This window comes from Lepidothrix coronata, unplaced genomic scaffold (genome assembly GCF_001604755.1).
Source record: "Lepidothrix coronata isolate B3197 unplaced genomic scaffold, Lepidothrix_coronata-1.0 Scaffold4, whole genome shotgun sequence".
Classification (NCBI taxonomy): domain Eukaryota; kingdom Metazoa; phylum Chordata; class Aves; order Passeriformes; family Pipridae; genus Lepidothrix; species Lepidothrix coronata.
In genome coordinates, this window is record NW_016690184.1 from 3,312,792 (window position 1) to 3,331,014 (window position 18,223).

The 18,223-nt window shown below is 38.7% G+C and overlaps 1 protein-coding gene across 1 annotated transcript in view; it reads right to left on the reverse strand.

Annotated features, from left to right (window-relative positions):
* The window catches only part of COL9A1 (collagen type IX alpha 1 chain), a 65,342-nt gene that overhangs the window by 35,638 nt on the left and 11,481 nt on the right, over positions 1-18,223 (reverse strand). Inside the window, exons 6-14 of the mRNA XM_017824083.1 lie at positions 12,005-12,082; positions 11,344-11,364; positions 10,286-10,360; positions 9,719-9,754; positions 9,547-9,609; positions 7,428-7,481; positions 6,800-6,835; positions 1,630-1,653; positions 1,272-1,325 (exon numbers count right to left, since the gene is read on the reverse strand). Of these exons, the coding sequence (XP_017679572.1) occupies positions 1,272-1,325; positions 1,630-1,653; positions 6,800-6,835; positions 7,428-7,481; positions 9,547-9,609; positions 9,719-9,754; positions 10,286-10,360; positions 11,344-11,364; positions 12,005-12,082 (441 nt within the window). The remainder of the gene's footprint in view (positions 1-1,271; positions 1,326-1,629; positions 1,654-6,799; positions 6,836-7,427; positions 7,482-9,546; positions 9,610-9,718; positions 9,755-10,285; positions 10,361-11,343; positions 11,365-12,004; positions 12,083-18,223) is intronic.

An 18,223-nucleotide genomic window follows, 5' to 3' on the forward strand; every position in this document is an offset into this window, starting at 1 on the left:
ATTTAGAATCTTCTCCTGTTTGTGAAGTTTTGATGTCTAGTGCTTGCATAAGTAAAGAAAATGTAGAACCTCTGCAAATTATTTTTTCTGAATGCTCTGAATTAAAATATATATAATATTTGGGTCATGACCAACTTTTAACTTACGTCATTTTAATAATATTTTTTACATCTAATTAAATAATAAGTGCAATTAACAAGATGAATATAGAAGAATTATTCACTAATTCTCACAATGCATGAGTTATAGAGCCATTCTTTTCCATACAATGTACAATTATACTGTGCGACTCATTATTACAGTGTGTTATGGAGGCGTAGCATACAAATGGATTTACTAGCAGAGGACAGGCTCACATGCAGCTCTGGAAAAAGGCATCACGGATGCAATTTCTGATTCTGGTAGCCTTTGAACCACCACCTGCCAGAACGTGCAATGATATGACAGAAAAATTCCATTCTACAAATAGCCTGTACACTTCCATAAGTATCCGTTCCTGCCCTTGCTACAGATAGCACAGAGAGCTAAGATGGGTCATCTTCTGAAATAGACTGGTAGCTTTTAATATTCTTTTTTTAATTCATTTACATGATTGAGCACAACACATGTACTAAAAAGTAGGCTTTATTAAACAAAATTTTTATGCTGCTTCAGATTTCAAGTAAGAAAATAACAACTGGTTTCAACTTGCACTTTGACGGTAAAGTATGGAGTCAAAATGGGACAGTGTGATGAAACTGAGTGCACAGCTTAGCAGTAAGGTCAGTAGATGGAGTCACACATAAATGAGACTAAGAAGAAATGCTGAATTGCCATGCTCACTGATATGCAAATGAAAATCAGAAATTGTATGTGATCATGTACCGTGATGTATATGTGAAACAACAGGAGAAAAGTTAAAGGTCTACATGTAATGGTAAGTTTTACATTTCCTGTATTTCTGGCAGGTTTGCTTTTTGATTTTAGCTTTCCTTGAATGAGGCAAAGTAGAGTATAGGACACTCCATGAATCATTTCATCCTAACCTAACAGGTGGCCCTGACATTGGTCTATTCATTGTTCCTTATTTCTGACGAGCTCCAAACACAATCTTTCTTCTACCAGTTAGTAGGTCAGTGGCCCTGGCCTGATCATGAAAAAAAAAATACATTTGAAAGTGCTGTTAATAGCCCAAATAGTGTTTACATGGCCCAGTAATTATTCCTTTTTTCTTTAAATAACTTCTAGCAATTGAATAAATCTATATTTTCAGCAAACATAGGAGTACTTACAGGGGGACCAGCACGACCTACTTCCCCAGGAAGTCCCGCTGCACCAGCTGGACCCTAAAACAACCAAAGTAAATAGTATTTTTAAATCATACAATACCTATGTAACAAGCATCCAAGGAGTGAGAATGTATAATCCTCTCAACAAACTATGCCTTCAGACTCCAATATTCTTGCCCCATATATGACAGACCAGTGCAACCTTAGTGGTAGCTGAAGAAAACATACATAACAGACATAGAACATCTGGATTAAAAAAAGTCTCTATTTTCACTGAATTACTTTTTATTACAGTATAATAGCTTTATTGAATATTTAAGTAGTTAAACAGTATATTTATTAATTGCAAGAATGAACTTACAGGTGGTCCAAGAAGCCCCTTGCCCTGTGAAATATGAAAAAAGGTCAGAAATGTGGAGAGGATTCCAAACCTATTCAAGCTTTAGGTAAGAACAGAATATTTGGGATTAAAAGATATAAAACCTCCCTGTTGTTTGATTCTGCAAAATCATTTTCAAAACTTATTCAGCTGATGCTAAATATAATTTTTTTAATTAAGTAACCAATATCAGGTGAAAAATTAAATTACTGATTAAGTTGCCTTACAGTAGCATTTAATTACACATATACTCCAACAAAGGAATGAAGACATTAAAGCCTTTGGGTTTAGCTAATTATCAAGTACAATGATGAACATATCTATGCTACAATCATTTCCTTCTAACAATGTATTTAAATTGATAATAAGAGAGAACTTTTTTGCCCCAGTGCTTCCCTGAGGTCTAAATCCACTAAACTAGTGCTTTTTGGTAATCAGAAAGAACACCAAACTGCTCCTGTTTACATTTTCCATCAGTATTGATCTGAATCACTTTAGTGAGAAGCGTCCAAGATACTTCTGCCTATTTGGACAATACACTCCCTCTAAGAAAACTGATCCCTCAGTCTTGCATTATTAAAGCAAACGTAAAATTTTATGGAGAACAGTGTCAACGATACATGTGAAACACTAACATAAAAAATCCTAAACACATTGAAATCTTGAGATTTGATGTAATAAACCACCTGGACTAAATGCAGCTTTAAAAACCACTGAATATCAAGCCAGGATTGTATTTGTAAAGCTGCCTTTACAAAACTTGGTACAATGCAGGGAATATTTCAAGCATTTATCAGGGTCATTCCATTTTAACCATTACAGCAGAAAGTAAGTTTGCATAACCTCCATAATCCCTTTGCTATTACTTTACACTTCCTTGCTGCAATTCGTTACAGTATACACGTCTATATTTGACTATACAAATCAGACTTTCACTGCATCACATATCCAATATTATAATATCACCTGCCTCTGAAAGAAGGAAATCAACTACTTGCAGGTTCTCACTGGAGTACCCTTTCCTAACATGCCCCTAAACAGTGGCAGAGAAGGCCAACGATACCAAAAGAAGCAGCTAGAGCTATTGTGTCCAGCCCACATAGCAGCCCAGGAGAAGCCTGTCCCTTCGTCTGCCCACTCCACTGCATCTCTTCAGCTTACTAATTAGGACTCTAAGAAGCAGGGGCTCTCCCTCAGCAACCCATGCCTCCCCCTCACACAGCTACTCCACCCTTCTTGCCATGAAATAGACCCAGTTGCAAAGCTTAGAGCTGCAGTGCAATCAGTCAGTAAGGACATACACAAAGCAGTTCATGATCCCAACCAGCTGCCCATGTTCCTGCCTTTGTCTGTGTCCTAAAGAGAAAGCCTCTCCACAGAACCTGGGACTGCAGCCTTACATCCCCAGATCCTTGCTGCCTACTTTGGAGATGCTCATCTGACCCACGGAGCACATGGAGTGCAGGGACATGGGTAGTAATCCAAAGTCTGCAATCACCTGCTCAGAGACACTTACCCTGCAGGTCTGCTAAGTACCACTGCCACTCACCACAAAGAGTCAAATATTAGTATTTGTATGTGTACCCTGTGCTGGATACTGTGTTTTAGTAGACCTTAAAATATTTTCAAATTCTCTGTCACTAAATACACACAATCCTATCCATATTCCAGATGGATAAACCACTAGAAATTTATCAGCTCATAGAAAAGTTTGAGGGAACTTAACAGAGAGAATGGACTGAAGAGTGCAATACATGCAGGTCCATTTACCAGGATTAGATCAGAGATATCAGCATATTTAAATTACTTCTGAAAAAAATTGCTTGAATTAATCAGAATTATTCTACGAATTTTGTAAACCTGTCATTTGAAACATTATCTGCCCAACAGATGAGACAAAGAATAAATTAAAACTAAATGATCAAGGTTGTGGCTTCGATCCCTATATGGGCCATTCACTTAAGAGTTGGACTCAATAATCCTTGTGGGCCCCTTCCAACCCAGAATATTCTGTGAAATATTTAACACAGCTACCTGAGAAATGAAGTAGGAAAAAGAAAAAGGAAAGGGAAAGTAAAAGATGGTAACTGAAGATTGCCAGGATACATTCTGGGGAAGAAAAAGTGACAAAAGCAGAAAAGCAAATGCTGCGTATAAAACATTACATCCTTAATATTCTTTCCAGAAGTTAACCTGAAGTCCTAACTTGGCTAATAAATTCCAGTGGATGAGCTTGAAAACACTGATAATAATTAAAAACTAATTAATGTTGCAGCCAAGGCTTCTGGTTTTCTGTTTGCACTAAGCATTTTAACAACTTAAGCAAGGGGATTTTGTGAGAAATGAACTCTTTGGATAACCATCCAGGGACTACTCCGTTTGTGAAAGGCCACTGGCTGAATTCAAAGCAGTGCATAATTACACCTCAACACTCAGCTAATCATGCAGTTAATATGCAGATTGCTCAATATGTTTCTAGTAAATGAGGTCTCATGGAGCAAACAAAAGACCTCCAAAGGTTAAACAACCCCATTGCTTCACGTTTGTAGTAAAAGCTGCTCCAAAAGTCTCTGTATCCGAAAATTAGGACCATCACACTCCAGCACGACCACTTCTACCTTTTTGGGGGTTTGGGGTTTTTTGTTTTGGTTTTGTTGTTGTTGTTGTTGTTGTTATTAGGTTTAATCTCCCTAGAGGTGAGATGACAAGTGCTGGTCATTTTGAGAATCTTCCATAACTGTGTGATTTCTTCAGTAGCTTACAGTCATTCATCAAAGGGAAAACTGCATTTATACAAGCTTTCCTAAGAGATTTATTTTGAGCATTAATCTTTCCATATGGATTCAGCATGCATATGTTAACAATCATGGAGCTACAAAATCAAACACTAGGCTTCTTCCTAACATGTGAGGTCTAAGGATTAATCTTAACTTTAGTAAGTACAAGGGTACTTATTAGTATTTATTAACAGTACTTAGTCATGAAGTGACTAAGTATATCCAACTTTTTTTTCTTTAAAGAAATAAGACTTCTCACTTCCTCATTATAAATATTCCTGCACATTCACCTTAAAATACAAGCTTCAGCTGCTTATTAAGCAGAAGTAGGACAACTCCAAAAGAAATCCCTACTGAGGTTCATCGAAGCATTATTGCCTTAAGGTTGAGATTCTCAGGGCAAACAAAAATCACTCAGCTTTGAACAATGGTCCAAAATCTTAGCATATTTATTGCTTTTATAGTCTCAAAATATCATGTGACAAAAGAACTGCTGCTCTGAACAGAATCAGCATTCTATCTTGACAAATTGGTCCAGTTTTCTGCTTTCTCAAAGTAGCATCTCTTCCTCAAAATTGAAATTAACCCTCTTCATACATATTTTATATACATACTTTTTCTGGAGGCTCTAAAATTTTTCATTCTCATGTTAGTCTGTTAATGGGGAGCTAAAATCATGTATGTTTTCCCCAAGTCAGTTTTTATTTCAGTTGACAGGCTAAAATACTACAGTATTTTAACCAAGTATTTCTGTAATTGAGCTTTATTTCCCTGTTTTTTCCAGTCATAGAATCATAGAATGGCTTGGTTTGGAAGGGACCTTCTAGTTCCAATGCCATGGGCAGGGACACCTTTCACTAGATGAGGCTGCTCAGTGCCCCATTTAACTTGGCCTTGAACACTTCCAGGGATTAGGCATCCACAACTTGTCTGGGCAACCAGTTCCAGTGCCTCACCACTCTCACAGTAAAGAATTTCTTCTGATATCTAATCCTAATCTACTCTCTTTCAGTTTAAAGCGATTTCCCCTTTGTCCTATCACTACATGCCCTTGTAAAAAGTCCCTCTCCATCTTTCTTGAAGGCTCTCTTTAGGTACTGGAAGGTTGCAATTAGGTCAATCCAAAGCCTTCTCTTTTCCAGGCTAAACAATCCCAATGTGCTCCATCTCTCTATTCATTTTTTCCCATAACATACCTGACAGAGTTAAACTACCTCTTCACTGTAGCTTCACATTTTATAATGCATTGCATACAACCCAGAAATTATTTCCACTAATATGTGACAGCAAAAAAATTAGAATAAACAAACTGAAAACCTCAAGTCCCTAACAGAAAAATGTAAAGGTTTCAGTCTACCTAGAAGCTACCTCAGTTCTACTATTTTCTGTGACTAAATTTCACTCATATATTGAGTCTATATATTTACAAACACCATTATAAAAGTATTACCTATGTTCTAGATTTTCAGGTAAGAAACTCCATCCATGAAAATTAAAGTAAAATGTCCACAGAGTGATTAATCTTAAATTTTAACATGTCTATAATGTAACAACTTCAAGAATAACTTTATCGTTTTCTCTCTGGCCAAATATCGAAATGATTGTTAATCATAAATTTAATGAGTGTTAATAGGATAGGGTCAAAAACTCAAATATACAAGGAGTGGTATACTGGAATACAATGCCTCTTCTATTTAATTTAAATCATTTTTCCAATATGAATCTAATTTTTAATCACATTATGTGCAGCCCTATTACAATTTATGTCAGTCATCTTGTTCCATTACTCATATTCCTTGAGGTTTCTACCTAGTCTAAATTTCTACATGCTATTCATCACTCACTTCTTCAACCTGTAAAATTCCTAAAGTTCAAAATTATTTTCAACTCCAAAAGTGGATGTTAAACCCATCTGCACCCAACTGGCACAGTACTCTTTGTGTGTCCTTTCTCATATTTTGTCTTGTTTTCAGAACTGCCGAGGGCATCTTATACAGCATTTAGACTTCAGTGATCCCATTTAAACACATGGCAAGGAGCTGAAAACAGGAATAACTGTAGACTATGCAAATGAAACATGGGCATTCTTGTCTCTATAGCATTTTCACAAAGAAATGGAAAATAATGGTGTAAGTCTAAAACTTGGGACCACATCACACACGCTCTTTTCTATAGCATACAAACCAAACATAATATTTGCACACTTAGATATAAAGACAAAAAGGTTCCTTGAAGTACTACTTTAATAACTTATGAGTTTTTTGAAACCTCAGAAATAGTTTTTGACTTTTCTTCACTACATTTAGTGGTAAGAATCCTTCATATTAATATTTAAGTTGTAAAAATCTTCTTCATATACTAAACATATTACTTACTGGAAGTCCACGAGCACCTGGCAGTCCTGGTTCACCCTTTAAAAGACAAAAAAATCAGTTTTTCAAGAGTCATTAGCCATAAAGTTTGGTAAAAAACATACAGGAAAATTTTGTTATCTTTTGGGGATCTTTTCTATATTTAGTGGACATAGTCTGCAAGTATTATTCACTTCATTAATGCTATGTTGGTTTCAGTAAGACTTGATACAAAGGAAATACTTTCTCAGTATTAAAAAGATACAGCCTCAGGGCTTTTGTTTCCCCTACCCCAAAAAAATTCAAACATGCTGGTTTCTGATCACTCTGACTTCTGATCTATATTTCATTTGTATGATTGCTGATGAAGTCAGGTTTCACTGCATATTACAGTTACATAATTACAATACAAGACTAAAAGAGCCTCACTACTACCGAAAATGCTCAGCCTTAATGCCACCAATGTAATATCACCATTCCTTGCTGCTGACTGGGGGAATGGAAGCTGCTTTGTACTGTGTGAAAAGGGCCTGTACTCTGTAGATATTTTAATATTGTCAGAAAGACTCCAGCATATTATTAGTTGCATAGAAACAAACAGAAATCCTGCTTTAAAAAAAATCCATAATTTCATGCATAATTTTGTTCTTACCTTCTGTCCTTTTGGTCCTGGGGCTCCACGTGAGCCATCAGGTCCTGTGAATCCCTTTGGAAGTAGTGCATACAGTGTTAATGCAAGGGTTATGTGGTTTTCTTAATTACAACAGAAAACATTCTAAAACATAGAATAATGAAGCTACTAAATGAAATAAGTAACTGCAGGAGACTTACAATTCAAGTATCTACATGTACAGATAGAATTGCACAAGTTCAAAATACTAGCTTCTGGGGACAAACATTAATGCCAGTGACATGTATCTTCAAAAATGATTCAGTTAAATCATTATTAAATAAAACATGATCTCACACAGTCTTATTTCCTCTCAATGGGAGATTGGTGAATTTAGTTCATGGCTCAGCTTAAAAACCAAAAACTGTGTTTTCCATTTCAAGTAAACCGTTCATTAACAAAACACACACATAAAAAAAAAAGTCAACAAAGCTGCCAGGCCAGAATTAAAGCTAGTCCTTGAACCCACTTGTCTTTCTGGATAAAATCAAAAAGCAACCATGGTATTATAACTCCAAATTCATTTAGAGTTCTTTGTTTGTTTTTGTTTCCAATTTTATAGCCAGTTTATATGGCTTAGGAACTTCCAGATATCCATAAGAGTTTTTCTTCTATGTTTGTCCGATACTTTTCCATTTTGCTACACTTCCACTTTTTTTGGTACACTTCCAGCAGTTCAGTGTTCACACAATTGTTCTGACAATTTGCTTTTGAAAGCTTACATGATCATTACAGGCAATTACTGTACAGTATCTTTTCACAGCCTATTAAACTTGACACTGAAATAACTCATGAAATAAAATGAGATTTAAAAAGTCAGAACTGCCTCACCAATTAAATACAAAAGGTACTATAAATCTAAAATCCCAATTAAAAGTTAAATGCATGGTAGGAGTACAGTAAGGTCCCATGTTTTGTCTTCAAGTGAAAATAAAAAAGGTTCAACATTTCAGAAGACTGTATTCTAGTATTACATTTTCATTCATCTACTAATACAAGGGAGTATGCAAGTGTGAACAAATATCAAAAGCTGAGCTAAGTTTAGTGTGTTCTGTTTCATCTGACTATGTTCCCATGAATTTTGGCAAGGAAAATAAAACTATGCCTAAAGTGAATATTATAAGAGGCAATGATTTCTAAAGATCTACTTATGGGTTTTTGTAACCAGGTACAAATGGCTTATGGGCCTGTACTGTTTTCAGGAAAAAATGAAGCAGTATGAGATCCCACTCACAAAGCCCATTTGCTCTTACAGATTTGAAATCTGAACAGTTTAATTAAAGACTGTTCCAGATCCATGTCCACTAAATCTCTTCTCAAAAACAAATTAAATTTCAGCTCTAACAGCACTGCAACTTTAAATAGATATTAGGTTTTTTCATTTTTATAATTTGTAATACTCTCTAATATGCTAGTTTATTGTATATAATCTATATTTTTGATGTGTTAAATGTTAAAAGCATACTTCCACATATGTAAATTAAACATAAGCTTGCCCACTTCCTGGCATAAGATCTAAGTACTAACGCAACAATCTCGTTTCATAGCAAGAAATGCTTTCCAATACTGCTCTCAAGAGAGAGAAATATGAAGAGTTTCCCAAATCTGTTTGAAAGTTTTTTATTGCCACAAATTTATTCAAGAGATACGACCTAACAGGCCATCAACACTAGATGATGTTGAAACTTTGATCCATATTATTTTCCACAGAGACAGGAAGATGTATCAGCAGATCCTCCTCATGCCCTTGCTGCTCTGCCCTGCTACCAGAGGCAGCTTCCAGAGGCAGCAGGATGTTTCCCCACCACAGCACTGCTGCCCAGTGCCCTCTCCAGAGCAGAGTGGCAGCACCAACAGCCCTTGTGCTTCTTCTCAGCTGCTGCCCTGGCAGTGCTCAGCCCAGCTGTGCTCCTCTGAAAGGGCGTCTTTAGCTTGGGGAGAAGCTCCTCTCCCACCACAAGCACCTCTCGCAGTCAGTGGCAGCTATGAGGAAGACAGAGAACTCGAAAGGAAATCATACTTCTCTTGAAATAGACTAAACTCAAGTATTTTTCCTTAAAAAAAAATAAAGATAAATTTCCAGAAAATCAAGTTTACTCACATCAGCTCCCGGCTCTCCAGGCAACCCAGGGGATCCTGGTTTGCCTGCATCCCCATCTGGACCCTTCAGGATTTAAATGAACAGTTAAGCATGTTTCAGAGAGGGAAACACAAACAAAACTCAAAACCTCTTCTCCCAAAGGAGCAAATGCAAAGTAGCTGAAATCACTTACCGGTGGACCGGGGGGGCCACTTGGACCTCTCTCTCCCTAGTAAGATATGAAAAGGAAGGTATTAGCCAGAACTACAGCAAGCTTTTATGGTCCTTCAGGAAAAACACCAATTTACAGATTATCAGAAATAATCCTGAACTGATTCTTATTGTAGAAAATTAATATTAAATCCACATGACCTCTATTACAATCTAACAGAAACTTCTGGCAGGACTCAAGAGAAAATGCATAACAGTGCCCATCAGGAATAATGCCACGAATCCTTATCATGATACAGCATGAGTGATTCTACATAATCCCTTTTGAGATTAGATTTATAAAACTCCTACACCCCACCTAAGGCAGATAATTACAGCATATGATGCTCATTACATAAAATAAATAATCCTGAATTTTTCACATAATCTCAAAGGCCACTTCCTCCCCTACTCCAGTCAACTACAGAATATGAAACCCATCAATTCTTATGTGTACATGCAGCCAAATTCACGCTTCTTGGGGTCAAATGCTGACAGACAACAGAGGTACAACTCGAGGCATTTCCTATTTCCAAGGCAGGACACTTACATCAATGCCATCAATACCAGGAACTCCTGGTGGCCCTGGTGGACCCGGGGGGCCTGGTGGACCAGGGAGACCTCTCTGACAAAGAGTAAAAAAAAAAGAGAAATTAGAGCCTGGCAAACCACCGAGCCAGTCTGGGGAGACTGGCATAATGAGAGGCTACAGGTTAGTCAGGGGCTTACAGCTGTGATGAGGAGCTGTGTCCTCACTCCATGTATATCACAGGCCCTATATCCCATTTTGGCTGCCACTGCCATGACTAGGAACACTTCCCCCAGGAGTGGAATGGGGAAGGTGCTAAACCCCACTCCCTGGGCCCAGCCACCCTCCTGTGCCCCACAATGCTGGCAGGACCAGGGCAAGGCGAGGAGGACTCAGCTTCCCACCAAGCAGGGTCTGAATGCCACATGGCAATGACAGGGTGACAGAAATTAAAGTGATCTTTGCCAATCAAACACCAAAATTCACTATGCTACTCTAATTACTCATTCAGCCAACACAAAGGAGACAGTCTTCCTGAGAGTTCGTGCTAGCAAAGAAAATTTAGAAAAACCTTTTCCCTATTTCACTGAGAGGCTCAGCAGCTTCCCCCGGTTCCTGAGGATTACATTAGCATCTACAGAGGCGCTTTCTCAAAGCCCCAGGCTCCCGAGGGGAGGCGGCAGGCGCCACCAACTTGCGGAAACCCAGGGAAAGGCTTTTTACACGTCTCCGTGCCTATAATGGGGGACTCTGTTTTCTTTGGAGCGAGCTCTGCCCGCGGCCCCACAACGGGGCTCTGTGAGCAGGAGGCTGGCCCGAGCCCTGAGCGTGGCCCCTTGCTCCCCCCAGCGCTACCGCTCTGGACACCTTTCCTCCGCACACCAGTCTTCCCAGAAATAATCCGTCCAGCGGTAGTTTTACGAGGAGCTCAAGCCCCGCCATGCCACCAAGCACCTGCCCGATGCCCACCAGGTAGCACACACACACACACCCCCGCGGGTCGGCAGTAGGGTATGGCAGAGTGGCCTTCAGTCCCTCCGCGTCTGAACCCTGAGCGCCGCCCTTTACCTCCCACTTACCTCGATTACCGTCTGGCTTATCTGCAAGGGAGAAGAACAAAAGTCAAAGTCGGAATGAACTTACTTGAGCCAAGCAGAGGCAAAGCGCCTGCAGGTAGAGCCCCAGGGGCAGGATGCGCCGCAGAGCCCGGGCCATGGATGGAGGGAGCAGCCCGTGGCTGCCGGGGCGGGCGAAAGGTGAACCAGCTGCAGCCCCTCCCGGCTGCTGCCCGGCCCTGGGGAGGGTCGCGGGGATTGGAGGAACGCTGGCGGCCGGGAAGTGGAGGACTGAGTGCCAGCGGCGCTTTAACCCTTTGCCCTGCCGCTGTTGCTTGGGGATCGACCCTCGCCGTCCCCCGCGGGTTCCCCGGGAACGGGGGCAGCCGCAGAGAGCCGGCCGCGACAGTCCCCCCGCCTGCAAGGCACAGAGCCCAGCGGTGTCCCAGCCAAGCAGCAGGTGAGGGGCGGGGAAGGAAGCAAGTCACGGAAGGGTTAAAATGAGGCCGCTGTTGCTGCTCTGGGGGGTTGGATTTCTAAAGGCACCAAATTCCAGGCAGGTATGGTAAAAAAGAGCATCTCCGGCCAGGAAGCGTGACAAAGAGCGAGGCTCCTGTGGGCTGCAGCGGCAGACAGGGAAGGACAAGACAGGACAGAACAGGGCAAGGCAGGACAGGTCTCTCACCCGGGCTGGCAGCTCTCCGCAGCCTTCGCGCTGGGGCCGCAAGGGGTCGCAGTGAATCACCATCCACTGGATCTCGAACTGGCAAAGGAGATAAAGATCATGTTAATTCGGGTCAGAGGGTCACGCTGGTGTAAGGGGAGGAACACTGGCACACCACGGCGAGTTTCAAACGGTGGGTATTCAATGACAATAGCTACAGGTGTGTACGGGAGAGCTGGGCCCGAAGCAGTGCATTACCGAACCCCTAGCTGCAGAGGTCTTTTAAACAGCAGCCGAGGGATTTAAGGAGAAGGGAAGATTCATCAGGTGTAATTTTTTACATATTCCTTATAAACACTGGCATTTTTCCTCACACTGCATGGTCACAGAATCACAGAATACTTTGAGTTGGAAGTCCAAGTTTTCCTCTAAGTGGATAGTTGTGCCCACGGAGAATGGTAGGTCCAAGGATGGAAATATGGTCCAAGTGTGAGAAGTTCAAAAAGCAGGTTTATAGGCACACTGGCGACAGACTGCAATTGAGTAATATACTTGTGTAAAATTTCACGTCTCCTTTGAATACTTGTATTTGCTGCTGGAAAATGATACAGGATTAAGCCAAACCTCTTCTCAGAAGCTGCAACTGAAATTTACTTGATGTGCTGTATAGATTAAAAAACAAACCCTGTGCTAAAAGTTATGGAGTCACTCAAACATAAAACTTCAAAAGTATATGCATTGATATATAATGCATCACATGGACTCTTAAGTACCAGAAGCATATTAAATGGTGCATATTCATTGTATCTAAGTTTTTAAGTCTTGCGTTGTTTTCCCTTCACATCACACATAGTATCAGCCTGGCTTATGAACACTGAGTGGTTTATCCAGAGATTTTTCAGTTTGAGGATAACACTTCGAGGCTTCTATTCCTTTCTTTTTATTATGGAGGGCTGAGGAGTTGGGGAGAAAGAGATGTTTTGGTTTTGTTTTTACTTTGTACAACATAAATCAGTCTTTTTCATGCGAGTGTTCTATGTTTTCTGAGAAGCAGAAAATAGAAGTGAGTGTCCAGGGGCTTTCAGTTCTCATTTCTTTTCCTCTCTAGGTCTTTCTTCCTATTCCACGAGCTAAAGTAGCTCCCCACTGTCACTAGCACAATATTATGTCTTCATGCTTCCTGGCTGCATTCTGTGCTCCCTGTGGGATATCTAATTGCACTCTTCAGTCCCAACCCATAAATGATGCAGAAGGCAGACTGGCCACCATCCTTACATTGACTTAGTTGCTTACTGACTGCTAGAGCCAGTAAATGCTCTGAGTCTGAAGTCCTTTAAAATCTCTGCAAGACACCACATATCCAAAAATTGAAAAGTTGCTGCTTTTCTTTTTTTTCGGCTTTCACCTTCATCACTTCAGTACTGCCACTCCTGAAATCCTCTTTATCACATCTCTAGTGTTCTGTTTACTTGGCAGTCATCACAGTTTCCAGAGTGCTGAGACTAGAGCACAATGGAAGCAGTTGTTTCTTTTACCTATTATCTGACACGACCATCTCTGAGTCAATTCTCTCCCTCCTTTATCCACTTCTCATTTTCAAACTTTTCTTAGTTCTTAATAATAGCCAATTGAGTATCATAATATACATATAAAAGAACTGAATATATACTAATACTAATTAATACTACAAGGCAGCCATACAATAATAAAAATAAGAGAGTATCTGGAGTCTGAGGACAAGGACTCATAAAAAGATATCAAAATGGGATCAAATGATACCTATATGTACATCTGGATTCTGAGTCCTGAGTCTCTACATTATTCACCTCCAAAGCTTACTTGAAGAGGGAAAGAGATCTATAACTGGTTCTAAAGCAGTTTATAAACTATTTATGATTAAACTAATAATCTATTTCTTATTTAAATTAAGTTATACATGGTTTTAAATGACAGAATTTCTAATTTTTCTATTTGACTGTTTAATATCAAATTAAAGTTATAATAAATAATATTAATATTGATAAATCATCCGCTCTGTGGATGTAATGTGAAATTGTGTCATTCTACACTTCTTTTCTTAGAATGCTTCCCTCATTCATGAGAGCAAATGAGCAGGGCTGTGGAAATGGTTCCCTTTCTGCAGAAACCGTAAGTTTGGCAGTAAATGGAGTGAAAAGTGGTAAAAAAAGAAAGGACAGCTTTTGGAAAAGACAGACAAATGTCACTGAATGAGCCTGGTTTTGCTTCATGATTCTTATATAGTGCTGACAAATTATTTAAATCAAAATAGCCTTATTAGGTAACATTCTGCAGGGCCAGGAGGAGGGAATTGGACGGCTGAAAGGAAGCATTGGATACAGTTTTGCAAAAAAGCTGATCAGTAGCAACTGTTACTGAAATCAATGGTCTAGAGTTGTGCTTTCAACTTGTAAAACAGTACAAAATCTGTAAACACTGAAAAAAATTATTTAAGACATACCACCAGCAGCCAATATACGCATCAGCACATTCTGCAGGGTTTTTTTTGGTGAAGATAATCTTCATAAAAGGGAGGGGGAGGTACTTTGATGGTGTTTGTCTTCCCAAGTCACCGTTATGGGTGATGAAGCCCTGCTTTCCTGGGGATGGCTGAAAACCTGCCTGCCCACGGAAATGGTGAATTAATTCCTTGGTTTACTTTGCTTGTATGCATGGCTTTGGCTTTACCTATTACGCTGTCTTTATCTCAACCCATGAGTTTTCTCACTTTTATAATTCTCTCCCCAACCTCACCATGGGGTTGAGGGAGCAAGCGGCTCTGTTGGGCTGAGTTGCTATCTGAGGTTAAACCACAACAGATGTTTAAGACCCATGGGTCAATATTGCTGACATATTTTCCAGGTTTCCTACAGGATTTCTGTTTCATCTTAATTTCTTGGTCAGCACAGATATAATTAAATTAGCTGTGTCTGTCTGTTCGCTCTTTTGTCCTCTTCAATTCTATGGAAATGCCTGCAAATGCCCACAGCTTTTCACATCTCAGTATCAACTAAATAATTCAGTTGTCTTATTAGTGCTTTAGATGAGAGATGTGAAAGTTAAGTAAGATGTAAATGAGACCTAAATATATAGAGTAGTATTTTCAGTATAGCATTAGTCACAGGGATGCATTTAGCAGTACCGTAGGCTTTAAGGAAAACCATGACTCTCAGAGCACAGTTGTAGGTCTCTTCTGGGAGAACTGGCTCCTTGTACCCCACTGGGCTATTGTTGGCTTGGTGATGATTCAGGGGAAGACATCCCTTCAGGGGAAATACAACTCAGCTAAGCAATTTTCGGGTGGAAGTTTTCTACAATTTTTTGTCAAGGATATCTATGTTTCTTCTAAGAGAGGCCTGCTATCAACTGTTTGTACATTTGTTAAGTGACTGAAAATAAACTATATATATTTAAACACATCTCATTCTAGAGCTATTTTAAATGAGTTTTATCCATTTTTCTACATCTCTATAATAGGTTTTAGAGTTTCATTTTTCTTGCATCTTTTTTCAAAACCTTCGAACAGTACAGCCAATTCTGCCATTGTTTGACTTTCCACTGCCAAGGGTTCAGCCTTATGGATGTGAGATTTCACAAGGTGAAAAAAAAAACAGAGACGTGACTTTTTACAGTTCATGAACACAATCTGTTCTGTGGTGTAAATTAATCCCTGTTCAGCAAATATTGATAAGCAACTTCCTCTTAGACAATATAAGTCATGTAGCTGCCCTTAACTTTTCAATGCCCTAGAAGCATTAAATGTTGATCAAATAATGACCAAGGGTCACTTCTAGCAAAGTTTTAGTGTCTATTACAACATAATCATGTTAATGCCTCTGAAATCGCAGAAACTAAGGCAATTATATCATCTCACAGCAATTATACTTTGAGCAGTAAGAAATTAATTCCCCTACCTTCCTATAAAAAACATGTGATTTAGGAAGTAAGTTCCTTTCAGTTTTAAATTGATGCTATATCTCACATTGCTCAGAGTTTATAGTGGATTATTTGAATTACTTTTATATAAAAAGAGCTATTTTCTTTTTTTATCAAAAAAAGGATAAAAGGCATCCGTAAACCTGTATAAAAATTTGCCCTCTGTAAAATATGCCAGAAATCCTGGAGTAAATTTTTGTAAAGGCTCAAAGTTAATGAGTTTCTAATGGAACTATATCTATTGCTCTCCCAGGCAGTCATGGCAACAACAAGCAATAAAGAATCTCTTTTAAAATTATATGTATTACAGTGAACCTATAAGAAGTAGACCTCTTCTACAAGATAAAGAGAGTACTCACGGAATGCTGGGAAAAAAAGAATAGGAAACACACAATCTATGTCTGTGTAATATCATCAGAAGTAATATAGTTTAACAATGCCTGGAAGTAAATTAGAAATTGTACCTGGAGCATATTAAATACCCAAGATTGTTGAGATGTTTATACTGACTGTAGTCAAGCAAGTTAAAGGATAAGCCTAGAATATCCCCAAGCACAGATTCATTTAGTCAATTTAAAGAAAAATAAAGTGCACAGGTTAAAGCAAAACTTTCTGCAATATAAACAGACATTTTAAAATTAGTAGTCCATCAGATTATGCAATTTCTTTATCATAATTTCAAAGCATATGGTCTTCCTAAATCTACATTTTTATAATATCAGATTGGACCACTACCATTGTCATTTCTGGCTTCACAGTACAGGCCATGCAATTCAATCTAGTGAGTCTAATGTCAAACCCACAGTTCTGTCTGAAATAAAGTATATTTTTAGACATTCAGACTCAGTTTAAGAATATAGCTTGACTATAACTTTCTTCCCTGACAATTTGTTTCAGTACTTCATTATTCTTTTTGTCAAAAAGTGTGCATCATAATCCTGTTTTAAGGCTTTAATATTTTATTTTTTCCATAAAATACACTACATATGACTGAATCTTCCTAGAAACATGCTAAAAGTATAAATAAATATTTTCTGCAAGAAGTGGTGAATTGTAAAATTTAGTTAATTCCATTTTGTTCTTTCACTCTTGAAGATGTCCTATAGTTAACATAGCTTCACACAAGTGCCTAATTATGTACATTCTTAAACATAGATAAAGTAGAACTTAATGCTTGACTCATTTCCCCACGAGATGCCTGAAGAGCTTTGGGAAATCAGTGTTCCTCATTTGTATACCTTGATGTAAAGAGCAAGTCTCTGCAAAACACAGGCTGGAGAGGAAAGGGGGTCAAATTTAAAATTCCTCTCCTGTTTTTCCTGAAGTCTTTAATCATAACCAAAAGTCACCCAGAGCACCAATAGGGAAGGGAGAAAAGCCCAGTTCTTGACAAAGTGACCTTAATACCTCATTTCTCTCTTCATTTGTAAGCTGTCATTTCTAATTACTACTTCAATCAGGCAAAAGGAATCCTCCTCATTTTTAAAGGAATGACTCTTGTCTAACTTGAGGGCCTGGTTTGCTGTAGCAATGTATACTAGCTGTTGTAAAACTATTACATTAATACCTATTGCTTTCTGGGCATTTAATCTAAATATATTTCCAAAGAAGAAAACAATATTGACATGGATTTTTTTTATCCTAGTAACATGCATAGAATATGTGTAATGTTTTCATCATCCCACGCATCCATTCATCCACCAGTATCACAGAGCAGTTAGCAAAGCTAAGATACATATGCAGCTAATGAGCACATTATCAGCTCCAGCTCATTACTTTTGAATGATATTTTCAAAGACTAACTTTTTGTTTTCAGCAGAATTAGTATAACCTTTCAGCTATTGATATTTGCTAATCCACATTTATAGCAACATCCTAAATAGCTCCTTTCAGACACCTGGAGAAGCTTTCTGTCAGCATTCTTCAAGAAAAACTGGTTTCAGTGCAATGCAGTACAGTAATTGTACACACAGAGGTGATGAGACATGAGATGCCTCTCTTGTTGCAATGTTTTCCCTTTCAGGTTTACACAATGCTGATTAACCTCTATCCACGTTTTTTTGCAAACAGCATGAAATATAGTTTAAAATTATGTCTCACTTCACTCTTGTTATTTCAAAATTGTTGCAAAACTTAAGTATAGGGATGTGGAAAATGGTTACAATTTATTAAGTAGCTGGTTCTTTTTTACCATTCAACTTGTTTTGAAATGAGTACTCTATTGATATAAAAGGAATCTTGGAGAACGAAGAGGGTAATATACAGAACTCTGCGAAATTGTATGGG